The sequence below is a fragment of the Colletotrichum orchidophilum genome (genome assembly GCF_001831195.1).
Source record: "Colletotrichum orchidophilum strain IMI 309357 chromosome Unknown Scaffold_161.1, whole genome shotgun sequence".
Lineage (NCBI taxonomy): Eukaryota > Fungi > Ascomycota > Sordariomycetes > Glomerellales > Glomerellaceae > Colletotrichum > Colletotrichum orchidophilum.
The window spans coordinates 80605-96624 of NW_019173117.1; the positions used below are offsets into that span (position 1 = coordinate 80605).

General features: G+C 54.6%; 5 protein-coding genes across 5 annotated transcripts; 3 read left to right on the forward strand and 2 right to left on the reverse strand.

Moving 5' to 3' along the window:
* Positions 1–375: 375 nt before the first annotated feature.
* Positions 376–2116, reverse strand: CORC01_12680 (uncharacterized protein; the record flags this gene model as incomplete). The annotated part of the gene is made up of 2 exons (XM_022624299.1): positions 376–1952; positions 2056–2116. The coding sequence occupies 2 exons, from the start codon at positions 2114–2116 to the stop codon at positions 376–378; spliced, it is 1638 nt and encodes a 545-aa protein (XP_022469212.1).
* Positions 2117–4154: 2038 nt separating this feature from the next.
* Positions 4155–5046, forward strand: CORC01_12681 (adenylate kinase; the record flags this gene model as incomplete). The annotated part of the gene is made up of 2 exons (XM_022624300.1): positions 4155–4311; positions 4394–5046. 2 exons carry the CDS (start codon positions 4155–4157, stop codon positions 5044–5046), a joined length of 810 nt encoding a protein of 269 aa, XP_022469213.1.
* A 1184-nt stretch (positions 5047–6230) lies between these two features.
* On the forward strand, positions 6231–7274 carry CORC01_12682 (short chain dehydrogenase; the record flags this gene model as incomplete). The annotated part of the gene is made up of 1 exon (XM_022624301.1): positions 6231–7274. One exon carries the CDS (start codon positions 6231–6233, stop codon positions 7272–7274), a length of 1044 nt encoding a protein of 347 aa, XP_022469214.1.
* Positions 7275–10152: 2878 nt separating this feature from the next.
* On the forward strand, positions 10153–11445 carry CORC01_12683 (uncharacterized protein; the record flags this gene model as incomplete). Its single annotated transcript, XM_022624302.1, has 2 exons — positions 10153–10715; positions 10842–11445. The coding sequence occupies 2 exons, from the start codon at positions 10153–10155 to the stop codon at positions 11443–11445; spliced, it is 1167 nt and encodes a 388-aa protein (XP_022469215.1).
* Positions 11446–12362: 917 nt separating this feature from the next.
* On the reverse strand, positions 12363–14811 carry CORC01_12684 (ER lumen protein retaining receptor; the record flags this gene model as incomplete). Its single annotated transcript, XM_022624303.1, has 4 exons — positions 12363–13028; positions 13094–13362; positions 13418–13502; positions 14311–14811. 4 exons carry the CDS (start codon positions 14809–14811, stop codon positions 12363–12365), a joined length of 1521 nt encoding a protein of 506 aa, XP_022469216.1.
* Between the last annotated feature and the right edge of the window lie 1209 nt (positions 14812–16020).

Below are 16020 nucleotides of genomic sequence, written 5' to 3' on the forward strand. Positions count from 1 at the left end.
AGCCAGCCAAAGCAGACGCAACCTAGAAACAGACGACAGAAGCAGACCAGGGGGTTGCCTCGGGTCGCAGTAGAAGCTCAGGCCAGGCAGAGATGTTTCTTTCGGATGAGCGAAACGAACCATGGTGCCTAAAGGCATCTGAACAGGTTTATCTGATAAGGTTCTTACCTGCAAAAGGGCATGATAAGAATGTAGGCAACAGCCACCATTATACAGTAGGAGAATCTATTTGCTTCCTGAGATGGATCTTTCTAGTGCCCTGTGATGTTCCCTAGGGGTGTTTGAACCCTCTTCTTTTAGTACACGCTACCCAGCCTTATGCCATACACGTCTAACAAAGAAAAAAGACAGTGTTAGTCTACACCTGCGAGCGATCTATTTGTCGCTCTTCTCCGCCTTCTCAACCGGCACCTTTCCATCTCTGGCGATCAGCATCTCCTGCTCGGCATCCTTGGCCTCTTTGGCCTGGTTAGAGGTAGCTGCCTGAGCATCCGCAGACAGGTTGCTGTCTTCCTTCTCGTCGATGTTGTCAATGTCGCGAGGGGTGGCAAAACCAGAGCTCGCGTTCTCCTCGTTCTGGCTGTTCTCCTCGTCAATGAGCTCCTGCTGCTCCTTGAGGACTTCCAGACGCTGCTTATTGGTAGCGGCGCCCTCGGCGCTTGACACCTCAAGGGAAATCTCATGGAACAGCTCGTCAGGGATAGACGAGAGAACACCAACGAGAGCCTCAATCTGGCTGTGTGCAGCCACCTGGCCGTACATGTATGCGTTGCTCAGAACCAGCAGAGTGGAGGGGACGCCGTCCTTGAGTCTGAGATCAAGCCACTGCTGGAGGTACTCGCGCATTCTTGCAGGAGAAACACTCGCCGTGCGGATACCGCGGCTAGCGCACGCCATCTGCAATTCACCGACGCTGAGGCTGTCAACGCCCTCGTAGCTAATCTGTCTGTCGTCACGCTTGATTTGGCGCATACGATGACGAACCTGGTACCGCAACATGTTGTCGGTACCGAAGGTGTTGAGGTTCATGTATCTGCACATCGAGACCAATTGGGGCCTGGAGAGGTTGTCAAGAGTCAAGTCATCCTTGAAGATCTTGCAGACCTTGATGATGTCCTCACGAGTCGGCGACTCGCCGGAGGATCGAAGTTTCCGGAAGAATGTGGTAAATGCCTCACTTTGAGTCGTCGCTGGAGTCAACGGTAGACCAGTCTCTTTAAGGCTGGACCGCAAGAATTGACTGACTTCTTTGCGCGTCGTTCTGAGGATCGTCGCCTTGGCGTCCCTTGACTTCTGACCCTCGTACGTGCTTGGCAGCATGTTGGGGAATAGTCGGAGAGCCACTGGGAGCAGCAGCTCGGCGAAAGGGACAATGACGAAGACAGAAAAGGGTACCAGACGACCGAGATCCTGGACGGTACGTTGCAACTGTCGGTTCTCTCTCCGACTGAGTTCGTATCCAGCAGCCATCTTCAGGGCGAGCCGAGTACTGATCTTGACTTCTGTTGCAAGCAGTTTCGTTCCGTCCCAGTAGTGGTGAGCCTCCTTTTTGACCTTTTGCCAAACTGTCAACTTTTCCTTGGAGGTTTTTTCGGCATCGGCAGAGGTTCCCTTCGCAGCTGCTAGTTCCGACAATGATGCGTTGGCCTCTGCCTTGTCTGCTTCCGCAGCATCCTTGGAAGACTTGCTCTCGCTCTGAGCCGCATCTTTGGAATCGGCAGTAGCCTTTGAGTCGCTCTTGGCCGCTGGGGTGCTTTCCTTGGGAAGGGGCTTCTTAGCCGCTTCCACATTGAAGCCCGGCGGCGGACCAGAGGCCTGGCCGTGGTTATGATGGTCGGTACCCAAATGACGGACAGGTACAAGAAGGGCGAGGGCGTTTACTCGTCGAGGAAGATGTCTTATGTTTCGGCCGAGCACAGCTGACGAAACACCGAGGCTAGACAGCGCACGCGCTGGAGGACGTCAGAGAGGAACTGCAAGTGTGTCCTGCACATAGGAAGGCAGTCCATGGGGATGGGTGAGCGGGCAGGAAGCAGACGCAGTGGATGGACTTACCGTTGCCCAGGAGAGGGTTGGCAATCGCCGCCCGACGAGCGACACTGGCGGAGGCGCTCATTCTGCAGCGGTTGACTGGCAGTCAGGAGGGCAAGTGGTTTTGGTGTAAATAAAGAGAGGACTACCGAAGAACAGCAGTCATGGGCGACTATCTGGAGGTTGCCAGTAAACTACAACTAAAGACAATGATGGAGAAGTGGAAGATGTACAATGATGCGAAACAACTCAAGATTTCTGGAATGGAGGGCAACCGATCGCATCAAATGGAATGCCACCACGACTTGTCCCTGGCTTCCGAAACCACCCATGGCCGGGGGGCCCCAGAGACCACCAGAAGTAGCACGTGCAAGATCACGGGATTTTGCCTCCGTCGTTCGCTTTGCTCGGGTTCGCTTGCAGAACACGCCAGACAACGCCCGCTGGCACTGCTGATGAGAAAGCACACGCCAGGCCGCTTTTGTGTGTAGGTACGTACCTGGCACGCGGAGCCGAGCCCGTGCCACTTGATAGTCTGGCCGGCCACAGTTTGTGCTGCTTGCCACCCGCTCATTCGTTCGTCTGTTGCCATCGCCACATGGGCACGAATATCCAGCCAAAGACAACGTCCGTCTCCTGTAGATCGGTGGGTCATCTTGGCCTTGACTACCAGAGACTAGATTGTCTGGGCTGTTGGGCTGTGCGAATTGTGCCCTTTACCCGTGTCGGTGTTAGTGAACAGCAACCAGTAAACAGTTACCGGTCACTCTTGCTTACTTGTGTGGGCTTCTCAGATAGTGCCGTCTGGCATGGTGGAGGAGGCAGATTGGAAGTATCGAGCGCGGTAGCCAACTTCTAGCAACTTGGCACGCTCTCTTGAAGCGTGTCATTCACTCATCGCCTACCTACATAACCACAACCAGAGCCGGAAAAAGAGAATAGCGATAAGAACCCTAGGAAACATCGGGATATATGACCATAATATTGCCATCATCAAGCTTTATACATCACCCGTGGTTTCTCCCATTCAGAGGGTTGTTGGGAGGGATTAACAAGCAAGCGACTGAGCAGATCGGTGATGGGTAATCCAAGTTCGGCATCGGAATGTGATGTGCTGACTGTGACGGCGGTGTTGCTGGCAAACCGTAAGACGCCCTCAACAATATGCTCCCTGGTTTTTCTCCGGGACTCCGCTCGACAATTTTTTGGTGGGAAATCACAAGCTCGTCACTCGAGGTCTCTCACTCCTTCCAATGCTTGTTTTTGCCTGCCAGCTGGCACCAGGCTTACCCCTCCGCATGCTATCTTATCTCTACATCATCGCCAGCAACAAGACGCTGTGACAGAGGTTACCTACCAGGTACTCCCATACCTCTGCCTGCCTTAGCGTACCCCGGACTTTAGAGCTTGAGACCGACCGGCGAGGCAACAACACCACCAGCTCAGGGTCCAACAGCAACTGGAGTGACCAGTACGGATGGGACAGCAGTGAATCCTGACCCACTCCGAGGGGCCAGTACCTTAGCTTAGCACAGTCACGGCTCACCAGTGGAGGATTGTTTGGGCACCAGCCAGCACGCTGCCAATCTTTGGAGGTCTCTGAAGCCCAGAGATCCGGCCGTCGGCCACATACGCAAAGTCGACACACGTCCCTCCCTCGGGGCCCCTCAACGCCCATCCGTCAAATCGACCGATTTCCAAGCATCCCCGTCCGACGTGCGCGCCAGCACCCCCGTCGCTGCACTTGCCTGCATCCCACCACCGCGGTTCTGCGTCCGCTCGCTGTTCCCCACCCTCCTTCTCGGCATTCCTTCACCACCTCGACTTTCGCGTTTCCTCCCCTTCTTTGCCTCTGATTCTTCTCCCTACCACCTAGATCGTCGCTATATACCAACGTCTGTCGCCCTGTAAAGATCATGGCTTTCTCCTGAATATCCCCCGACCACGATCCCGTCTGGGTCTTGCGATTCCGACTCGTTTCTCTTCCCCCGCACAGCTTGGGGCCAGCGCCATCCAGTCCAGCCAATTTCGAAGCTACATAGTACTTGCATCTCGAACCCCCCTCCCGTAACTCCCACGTCAATCGTATACCTGCGCCAATCGTTCATTGATTCGTGTATACTATGAGACTCCGCAAAGCTGCCCGCGTCATTCTCGTCGGTGCCCCTGGTGTTGGAAAAGGAACGCAGTCCGAACGACTCCTTCAACGCTTTCCGCAGATTCAGTCCATTAGCACTGGAGACCTGCTTCGCAACAATGTCAAGCTACGGACCCCTCTCGGTATGTGTCACATCCTTCCGCTGCCAGTTGCGCTTGCTCTATACAACTTAACTCACATACTGACTTGTTCTTCTCTTCACAGGCATCAAGGTCGAAAAGACCATGAAGTCGGGCGGGCTTGTCGCTGATGATCTGATTATGCGCCTCATCTCTAATGAGATGTACAAGAACGGCTGGCTTCTCAACAGCCGCAGGAGACCGCAGGTCATGACCTTGTCAACTTCCGCCGCCACGGTTGATTCTTTCTACGAGGAGCATCTGGATGACTTTGTTGCGGCCACCGGAGCCTTTGACAGCCACGGGCCCCCCGAAGCATCCGAAGACCCCGCGGCCTCTTTCATCCTGGATGGTTTCCCAAGGACTGCCACTCAGGCGGCGGTTTGCGACAAGCTGATTCCGATCAACCTGGTGGTATCGCTCAAGACCCCGTTCAACGTCATCATGGAGCGCATTTCCGGGCGCTGGGTCCATGAGCCGTCGGGACGGGTGTACAATACGTCTTTCAATGCCCCTCTGGTTCCTGGCAAGGACGACGTCACCGGAGAGCCCCTCATGCAGCGCCCGGATGACACCGAGGCTGTGTACAAGGAGCGTTTCCGCAAGTTCCAGGAGACCAGCGAGCCTCTACTCGAACACTACGACAAGAAGGGCGTTCTCTGGGAGGTCGAGGGGATGAGCAGCGACGAAATCAGTCCCTTGCTCTTCGACGAGTTCGAGAAGCGCTTCGTTCATTGATTTCAATTCAGCTTTGTTATATCTACAGGAGTTATACTTGGTAAAGATACCTCGGGCTGGCCAGAAAGACCCATGGCTTAAAACGGGCAGGTCGGAGGGACGGGAACAAACCCCGGGCGGATGCAGCCCAAACAATGTGCAAGTTGGATGTCAACAGTTATCACAAGTATTTTATCAATGTACAAATATTTCATTCTATATATCTTACGTGTGTGCAGTGCGTGTCTCTCACTCGGAAGTCCGGAGTGAACATAGGTGGACAGCTACAAGTAACACCAGCCAGCCAACACATTAAGCGTAACTCTAGGCTAGTCTTACGAAATATACCCCAGGTTTGAGCTACTTCCGCGGCCTCTTGCCACCCTACCTCCTTCATTTCATCTCAAATCGGATTCCGAGTAAGGCAATTCGGAGGTGGTCTGAAGAGGAATCCTCGCATGAATGATGTGCATACTAGACCTCGGGTAGTATTCTGGAGAGCTGTAACATATCCGCGGGGTAGATAGCCCTCGGGCGGCAAGGGTGCCTTGCTGTCATCTAAAGAAGCCCAGGCCGCTGCGACGTCGTGTGGGTGGTGGCAGGCTGTTGTTCATGCGCGCCCCTTTGGCCCGAGCTCCCATCGGTTTGGCTTTCTTCTAACTTCAACACATGCGATGCCTCCGTACACGTCCCCGCCATCCGGTGCCGGGTGGTCCATATTTGTGCGGCGGGGAGAAGCAGGCACATTCCGTTCCGTGACGTAAGGTCCGACTCCGGACTTAATGCAAGGCCCACCATCCATCTCGGGGATCAGCTGCGGATTCCCGAAGGCGCCGGTCACCTTGCATGGCCAACGTCGATTAACATAAAGTGTTCGGTTCGTCAGACATCATGTCTATGTTGTTGCCACTCGTGCAATGGCAGCGTGCTATCTCGTCGGCCCTAGACACGCCTGCGTACTAGACAACCGGTCTTGAGGTGGAAAACTGACTGTTTATAGCTGTGAGAGCTTCCTTCAGAGCGTCGCCCGAGGTGGCAGACATGATTATATATACCGAGCCAGCTTGAAGACGACTGGAAGCAACTTTGTAGAATCTTCTTCATCCAAAAGTAGCCCTTGGTACTTTCAATCTTTCCAAAGCCACCTGATTTCATTTACACTTGGACACGAATTTCCATCCTGGTTTCTTGCCTTGACGTTGACCATGTCTCATTCTCCTCCTCCCGGCCGCTACACCAAACTCCACACGTACGAAAACCTCGCCGGACCAGGCGACTCCCGCCCAACGGCCCTCCAAATCGTCAAAGACCAAGACCTCGTCCGCAAACTCCCGTCCAAAGTCGCCCTCGTGACAGGTGTCTCCTCGGGCCTAGGTATCGAGACGCTCAAAGCACTCGCGGCGACCGGCGCCACCGTCTACGGTACCGCGCGAGATCTCTCCAAGGCCCGGGCCGCTCTAGATGGGGACGAAGACGGGGGCGACCTCGCCTCGGCCCCGAACGTGCGGCTCCTCGAGATGGACCTCGCCAGTCTCGCGAGCGTGCGGTCGGCGGCGGCGGAGTTCAAGAGGCGTAGCGATCGGTTGGATGTTTTGATCAATAATGCCGGTGTCATGTATACGCCCGAGGGAAGCTGGACGGAGGACGGGTTCGAGATGCAATTTGGCGTCAATCACCTCGCGCACTTTGTACTCTTCATCGAGCTGCGGGATCTGATGGCCGCGTCATCGGCGCCCGGGTCCGCGGCGAGGGTCGTCAACGTCACGTCCTCGGGACACCGGCTCCAGGGCATGAACTGGACCGACGTCAACTTTTCTCGTCCCGGTGCCTACGAGGGGTACAAAGCCTACGGGCAGTCCAAGACGGCCAACATCCTCATGGCGAACGGTGTGGACCATCGTTTGGGGGGTGCGGTCCGCGGATACAGCGTCCATCCGGGCACGGCGGTGACGGGGTTGCAAGTTGGGGTGAGGGAGCAGATGGAGGCGTTGAGAGCGGACGAGGCGGCATGGAGGACGGTCAAGAGTCCCGCGCAGTGTGCTGCCACTACTGTGTTGGCTGCGTTGGGGCGGGAGTTTGAGGGGCGGGGGCCGTTCTATCTGGAGGATTGCGAGGTCAAGGGGGAGACGGAGGAGAATTTGGGGTGGGCGGGTGAAGGGTATGCTTCATGGGCTTGGGATCGAGAGGAAGAGAATCGGTTGTGGGCGTTGAGTTTGGAGATGGCTGGGCTACGGCGGGAGGGCAGTTAGCAACTGATAAGAAGGTCATTTAGACTGACGTTGGCATGACCGCGGCACATTATCTACCGACTCAAGATAAAAAATACAAGCTCAGGTTATATTCATTATAAACATCTGCGTTCGAGAAAAGAAGAATACGGGAAAGGCTTGCTCAGTCAATTAGTGTTTACATTATCCGAGAAGCTGTAATTCTAGTCTCTTTCGTGCCACTCTTCACCATGTGTATACCTAGAAACACTTGATCAGAACTCCCATGGAGACGCAAGTTAGCTCGATGCTTCAAATCCAGGTATAGTCCTCAGCAGAATCGCTGGAAGTTCAACGAGCCAAGCTGCTGATTAGGATTTTATGTTTCCTGTAACACAACTGTTGCACACGAGTGTTGCGGCAAAACCCTAAGGAAACCCATAAACATTGAACACGTATTAAACGGGTTACCAAGCTCGGTGTTTCCTTGCATGCAAGTGTCGTCAAGTTAACCTCTGTCACAATCAGTTCAGTCCAGTTTCGGCCGATGGCCTTAGGTCTTGGGCGCCTCATTGTCCGGCACCCGTCCCCATCTTGGCAGCTTTCTGCCGGCACGTGACCCGCATCCTCGGGATTCATTTCGCGAGAAAATGGCGAGAGTCGCCAGAAAAAATCATTCCAGAATCCACAACAACATCTTCCCCCGGGAGTCTGGACCGGGGCAAAGGGGAAAAACGAAAAAGCTCTTGCGACCTCGTGGCGGGATAATCCGCTTTCTCCTCCTCCAGGCTCCGCCCCGTCTGCCCCGTGGAGAATAGAGGTCGGCCCTACCACGACGTCAAGAGAAAAAGTCCACAATGACCCCGAGATGACAGGCCACTTTCCAGTTGCATCCCGAGGGTCGGCTGCTCCGGGTTTTGGCCAACATTACGGATAAGTCCTGTGGCCTCTTGTTTTTGTTTTCCCCTTCTCTTTTGGACGGGTCCTCTTGACGCAGTATTTTTCCTTTTCCTTTTTTTCCGTCTTTGGCTTCGCTTACAAACAAGCTGTCTCATCTTGCATCCCACCCATGCCCTACCTACTAGAAGTAATCGATCAGCGTCTGCCGGATACCACCTCTTCAGCCGCAGGCAGCACGAACATGAAGAGTCTGCGGGTGCGGAATCTCGAGCAGCTTTTCTCTCTCGAGGATTGAGACGACTGAATGAATAGTCGTTGTCCTTTGACTCCAAATGATTCACGTCCAAGGCCTGACACCAAACGGCGCGAGCAACCCAGAGCAGCAAGTGCAACCCCCCGTTGGATTCTCAACAGCGTGTGAGCGTCAGCGGACCGAAAAGAGGGCGTGGGGACTGGAGACGATCTCCACATTTCCCCCGAGTGGGAGCCCGGACGAACTCCCCTTTTCACGCAAAACGGGAGGGTGATCGATTGCATCCGACGGGGGTCATCGCTATCGCAACCCCCTGCAGCAAGACTCCCAGACTCGCAGCGTACCATTGTATGTAAACGGTCCATCGGTTCCAATTGCCGAAAGAAGGATCCAAGGAAGCAGGCCTTTCGGTTGGGCGTGAGCCTTTGCCAAGTAGTGTCTGCTAGTGTAGGCATCATTGCTGCTTTTGCTATTCGTACTTTTCTTCCCTCTTATTCCTCTTCTCTCCATATCTTTTCTGCTCTTCTTACCGATGTAGGACCGCAAGAAGTCGTCAATCTCTATGTGTTTACGGATACAATCGTCCGAAGAGCAGCCGTGAAGCTTGCAGCGGGAATACGACGTAGTTCGGTTTTCCCAAGGTTTATATTTTGAAGTGTGCCATCAGGGGAAGCTTTTCTGTCCGACCTTTTCCCCGTTCCATGGTCATCCATGTCACTGGTTCCACTATTGTATCGGCTACAGCCACATCTTAAAATTCGACCTTTTTGCGGTGCGGGAAACATGCTGTCGGTGACAGGCTCCGGGTCCCCCAGGCTCCAGGCTCGGCTCGAGAAGTAGATTTTGCGCCTGAGAGACTGGGAGAGACTCGGAGGCTCAGAGCCTCAGAGAGAGGGAGGCGTGAGACTCGAGAGTTGAGGACAAGCGCCCGCTGCTCGCCCGCCCCTGTCCGGGGAACGCCCGAGGCCTTCATCCCGGCTGGTCAACCAACTCCCTCACTCCCTCCATATCCCCCTCCACATCCCCATCTGCAATCGAAGCAGAAGCAGATTTCCGAGCGCACGAGGCAGATCGAGGAAGCAATCTTCATTGGAGCGTTTATATCTGGGAGCAAGCCTTGGGAAGGAAGGACGAGCTTGTTTGAAGACTCCACGACCCTGGGAAAGGGAAGGGTGAAAGCCGACCAACAACAGCGCACCATCTACACGTTGCACCCCTCCCCCCTCCCCTTTTTTTTTTGGTCGGATTCATTGCCTTCAGGGAACCCGGCTGCTACTTTTACGCCTGCGAGAGACTGCTGGTCCTCTATTCCTAGCCCCCGCGTGTCTATACTGCTTGCCGTTTCCCAATTCTGTTTTCCCATTTTCCCGCTGCCTCATCTAATCCAGGCTTATCCTTATCACTTCAATTTCTGGCCACCTTATACTCCGTAACCGCTGATTGAGAATTGACAATCTCTCTACACTACCATAGCTCCTACACCCTACTTCACACTCCCCAACGCTGCCTGGGGATACGAAGAAGGGGAGGACCTGCAGAGACGGAGGTACCTAGAATCCTACACGCGGGCCCCTGCATGTAGCAACAGCAGCTGTGAGGTGCCTTTTGTGGTCGGACGGGAAAAAACACCACAAACAAAGAAAAGAAGACGCCTAGAGGAAACCAAAAAGAGGACGGTTTCAAAGGGACGGCTTCCACGTGAATCCCCCCCCAAATTTTCCGACCAAATCCCCGCCGCCCGCCGCGCGGCGGGCCTGCGATGTCAAGATGGAGGAGGAGAAACATAAGTTTATCATCCCGATCCACGAGCGGCGTCAACCCGGGACCGTGACCGTCGACCCGAACTCGGTACCATCACAACGACACCAACAATCACAATCACCACCACCGCCGCCAAGTCACGACGCTCAATCGCCGATAGATTCCTCGCCTAGGATACAGCAAATCGAATCCTTTACATCGTACCCTCCGGGTGCCCACCTCCGAGGGGACGACATACCAGACGCCTCGCCACCGTACCCAGAGTCGAGAATCAGCTCGGAGGCGCCCGTCGTCGCGCCGGTGCCGGTGCCCGCACGAGGACAAAGCCACCGCCACCACCACCGCGTCCCGCCGCCGGCTCTGGCGCCGGCCGACCTCGAACGGCAGCAGGGCACCCTGGCGGGATGGAGACGCAGGTTTGAGGGCATTGGCGGGAGGGGGCCACAGCAGCAACCAAGAAAGACAATCTTGGGCCTGACCGTGCTGCGGTTCTGGGCCGCGGTCGCACTGGGAGTCATCATCGTCGGCGTCGCCATCGCCGTGGGTCTGGCGTTGGGTTTGGCTAACCGGTATGTCTGACGAATGAGCCATCCTCTACCTTAGCCCTTCCTCCTTCCAACTCTTTTTTTTCTCTCTCCTCCTCCTCCTCCTCCTCCTCCGTCTTCGTCATTACAGCCTCGAAGGCTGACGGAAAGCGCCCCCTCCTCGCAACCCAGCCCCTCCGGCGACGACGACAACAAACCAAAAGCTGTAATCCAGCTCCTCGGCGTCCCCTCCCCGGCCCCGATCAACCCGTACTGCCCGCAGCCGACCCCCGGCGTGAACACGACGGTAACCCCCTACGACGCCTCCGGCTCCCCCATCCGCTTCAACAACGACGAGGTCATGTCCTTTGACGTTCTCTGCAACACCTACTACCCAATGCGCCAGGGTATCAACACGTTCCTCCGCGACATCCTCGTCATGACCGTCCCGGACATGCTGACCTGCATGACGCTCTGCGCCCAGTACAATCAGGGGTACAGCGACGCCGTCGGCGACGACGTCTTCCTCGACGGCGGCGGCATCTGCGTCGGCGTCGCGCTCGTCAAGGGCACCGCCCAGTTCTGCCACCTGCAAAACGCCACCGGCATCAACAAAACTGCTGCGTCGGGCGGCTTCGACGTCGACAGTGCCGTGCTCTCGGGCGCATGGGCCGGCTTGACGAGCGTGGAGCAGATTCGGACGTTTGGCGGCAATATTGACGACGTTACTACCAACGCGACTACGACGGCGGCTGCGACGGCGACGGCTCGTTAAAAACAACTCCCCGTACGCGACCAATCTTTCGATTATTTTTTTTCCCGGACGGGGCCAGCATTTCTTCTCGTGTTAATGGGGAAATGAGAGATTCTATTTTTATTTTTTTATTTCGAAGCGATCTGGAGTATTCTCATCCCACTTCACACCCGCCTTTAGTTGCTAACCCGGGGACCACCAATACTATTTTTTTGGTGTCTACGTTGGAAACATTGGCCTTTTGGGCGCTTGTGCAATGATTGTTCTGAGGGAGGACTTGTTTTTGGGTTCGATACAGCGCGCGGCAATGATCTGGGCGAAGCGTTGTGTTTGGGTGTATTTGAGCGAAATTTGGAGGAGGCAATGATATGGGAGGAGGACATTACGAGGGGATCCTTCCTGGGTCCGCGATGTCAGGCCAACTAGGCGCGGCTCTGATTTGTATCAGCAGCGGCTTGACGAGAGAGTGTGTCTGTCCACGAAATGGACACAGTATGAGAAACACAAGAGTAGGATCCAACAATATGGACGACTGAGTCTGGAATGTCGCAAATGCACGCGCAGGTCCCACGCGCAAACTACAGATAATGCTGCCAGTACAAGATGTGATCAACAGAACTCATATATCATGAAAGTCCTCCGTATTGATTCTCTCGTAAAACACACAACAATTTTATATCCTCACTAGAGAATCATGTCCAAAACTCCGCTTTCAAAACCGTCTATGTGGCCTCATACACTGTTTACTATAAACACTTCGACTAGTATGAGGTCTCTTGTACCCGTTCTCTCGTGTCCACTTAGCGCTAGTCAATTTCCTTCTAGGCGTAAGGGTATGGAGCCTTGAAATTCCACCTCTCGTAGGACGCATCTCTTCGAGGAGTGTAGATGTTCAAGCCACCAGGCGCAAGCAACGGGATAAGAATGTGACTCGAGGGCTAGTTGCGCCACTCAGAACCGTTGTCAATCCCGGCGGGTGTGCCATTGCTTCCAGACGCCTTGTTCGTATCGTCGTCATCATCGTCATCCAGCACACGGGCGAGCTCATCGGGATCCTGCAACTTGGCATCGGGGTCAATGATGCCCTCCTCGAGTTCCTCATCCCGACGCTGATTGTCTCTGTCGGTGTCCAGAACACCTTCATCTGCACTGACAGAGATGCCACGAGCGCCCCATTTGGGCCGGCCACCACGGCGGCCCTGTCCGTCATCGTCGCCAAGAGCTGGAGCACTCTCCTCGTCGTCAGAGTGGGCGTCGATACGCTTTCCAAAGATTCTGTTGAGCAACCAGCCTCGGCGCAGGTCGTCGGCATCCACAATGCCGCCGTTGCGGAGCTTGACTCGCTGGCGAGTGTAGTATACCCAGGCGAAGTCGACGTACAGGGCCGTCTGAATGATGCCGAAGATGACCGAGACCGTGTTTGGCGCCTTGTCATTGATATCGAGTTCGCGCGTAATCCAGCCGATTAGGTATAACCCACGGTATGAGCCCAGTGTGACGAGGTAAAACGAGTCGATGACGGTCGGGACGGTCGTCTGTCGAAGCAAGAGCAGCTGAGGCAGAACGCAGATGGACTCGAGGATCTGGGAAAAGTCCCAAAGCCACTATTGATATACGTTAACATCTGCGTGGCTTACATGACCGGATTTCGTGCAAGGTCGAAACTTACGACTCGGAAGCTCCAGTAGCTCTCGAAGATGAGCATGGCAAAGGGAGACAAGATAAGCGAGACGCCGAAGACGCCGGCGCCGACCTTCCACGAGAGCTCGCGCTCTCTGGTGCGGGGGAAGATCCACTGCATAGCTCCGATGATGTAGAAGGATGACGAGATGTAGAATATCTTGAAGATGAAGTTCCATGCTGACTGTTCGGAGAAGATGTCGAGGTAGCGCGTGCAGAAGACCAGGGCGTATAGGCCCTGGGTGATGAGGGAGACACCTGCGCAGACACTCTGTCAGTGAGGGTGATTCCTATGGAAGCCCGAGTAGCGTACCTTCAGCACTTCTGTTGCGATGTATCGCGATCATCAGGATGCATTTCGAGAGGAGGTGGGAGATGTCTCCCATGAAACGGAATACCTGGGCAACTAGTTAGCGGACAGCCTCGGGAATCGCGTTGCGAGTTCGACGCGGCACGTACGTTCCACGCAGTCATGTTGCCGGATAGGAATTCGAGCTTCCAGCCGATTCCGGTATATAGAGGGGTTGTGATGGGTTGGTGGGAGGACTCGGGGATTGCGATTGCGACACGCAAACAAGAATGGACGGGAAGGGAACGGCAGCTCCGTTTCACATCACACGAGGCGGCGAGCTGCCCGCGGCGAGAGTGAGTAGAATCGGATGAAGCTCCGATGGAGAGTCCAGATCCGTTGAAACGAAGCTTGGTGATGAGGTAAGAAGTATCCAGCGACTGAATCGAACAGTCGAGATGAAGTTATTTCGGAGTTGAAGTATGAAAGGCTACGAAGCTCGAGGTCCCTCTTGGCAGCCAGTATCCAGATTCAGCTCCTACGCTGCGCGGGCAGTGAGGTACCTAAGGTATGCGCAACCCCCAGCTGCACCAGCACCACCTGGCCTTATCAGCTCGAGCCTGAGCCTTATCCGTGCTGGGGGAAGGGTGACGACAGCCCCAGGCCCCCAGCCACGTTGTCCTATCATGAAGCGTTGCCATTGGCCCAAAGCTGACAGGACCGCTTATGTAACCCCTACCTGGAAAATAGCGCCATTGAAGAAGGGTGGATATTGCCTGCGTGTGTTGCGAAGGCCATGCCGAATTGAGAAATGCATCTTCATGCGGGGATATGAGCATGAGAGGTTTGATGGCCACTTCGATTGCCTACAACCGAAGAGACGTTTGTTTAACTAGTTGCATGGCCTTCCTCAGAACTTGGCGGTCGGTCTCAAAGCTCAGCTTCCGAACAGCTTCATCGAAACTAAAGAAACCCGAACTAAACTGCGTCTCCCCGCCGGCCGCCTCTTCCACTGCTCCCCTCTCGAGAGTAGCAACATACCACCAGATGAATTTCACCTCGGCCCCTCCGTCAATGTCTCGCATCGTCAGCATAAACGGCTCCGTAATTCCTCGACGCGCGGCTGCTTGATCTGGGGCATTCGCAATGTCATCAGCCGCCGGTGCCCGCGTGGCCATGTCCAAAGGCAGAAGTCGGCAGCGGAAGCCCGTCTCCTCCTGCACCTCCCGCAAGGCAGCTTCGTGCCTCGACTCGCCGCAATTGCGTCTCCCCTTGGCCAGAAGCCATTCGTGTGTAGTCAGGTGACGGAGCAGGCAGACCTCTATTGGGTCCTTGGAAACGTCGAAGAGGATTGCGCCGCAGCTTTCGACGAAAGCTTCAGAAGCGTACTGTCTGGTCGCGAAGTTGGAAACTGCCATCTGCTCTACCGCGGGCTTGGGTCGGTCTATATAGTAGTGCGAACCCAGTCTCTTCCCGAAGGGTCGATCTAGCAGGATGGTGTTGTATTGCAGTCGTCAGTGCACAGGCTCGGCGGTGTTATTTTGGCGGGGACCCTTGTCTCGCTTGCTTCCGCGACGGCCTACAAGTCTGGCCAGTCGAGCTTTGAACCCACGCACCTTTTCTGCCCTTGGGATGGCCGGGTTGCGTCGCTGTTCACGGCGCTAGTCGTCAACGAACCAGCGGCGAAGGCGAAGATCTCGACTGCTCTTGTCAAATTGTCAAACCAGAAGATACAATGATGAAGTTGTGTACCGACGAGAAGACAGCTTGACGAACGCATTTACTCCACAGTGATTATTTTAGTACCACAACTTCGGCAAGGCCTGAGGTGACTTTGTGCATGAAGATTAATATCATCTTACTTTGCGTTTGGCGCAATCGATGGCGTTCTTCTGCTATTGATCTGGGATCTTTCGCATCTTAGAGGCTAGCGAACTGGCCTCTACTTTACTGACAAACTTGATTCTCGAAGTTTGTTGGGCGTTTTTGGCCACCATCATTATCCATGAAGATACGGTCTGGATATCTGTGATTGATATCTACAGCCAAACCAGGATGCCACGCGGGGGTCAGAAGATTCCGCCAGTCTCTGAGCACCGTCACCGAAGCTGTCCCTTCCACATCGGCTAAGTGAATTAATTTCAAGATCTAGAATTATACCAAAAAATATATCTTTGTACGGATCGTGATAAGGTATATAAATTATTATTTATCCTTTTCTTGGGTACGTGGTAGACTGCTGTGAGCAGAGAGAGTGGAAGAAGACCGGCGAATTTTCTGACGCCCGCGTGGATGGCCAACCCAGAGTCTGGAACGAATGCCTCCAGAACTCATTCTCGAACCTGGGTCCAGACTGTATCATTTCCGCAATAGGTGACGACACTACGGAGATTCCACACGTCACCTACTATGGAGGATGAGCCATAATGACCAGGCTACACCTTTTGTCGTTTTGAAGGGCAATCTGGAATCACAATAAAGTCGGACGGCTTCCGGCGCTGGTGAGACACAAACGCGGCCCTCATCTGCCAAGTGGAACAAGGTGATGGAATTTTACCATCGAGTTCTTTGAGAAATGGACGACAGACGTTCGCGAATAAATTACGGTAGGGAGAAGAAAGTTACGA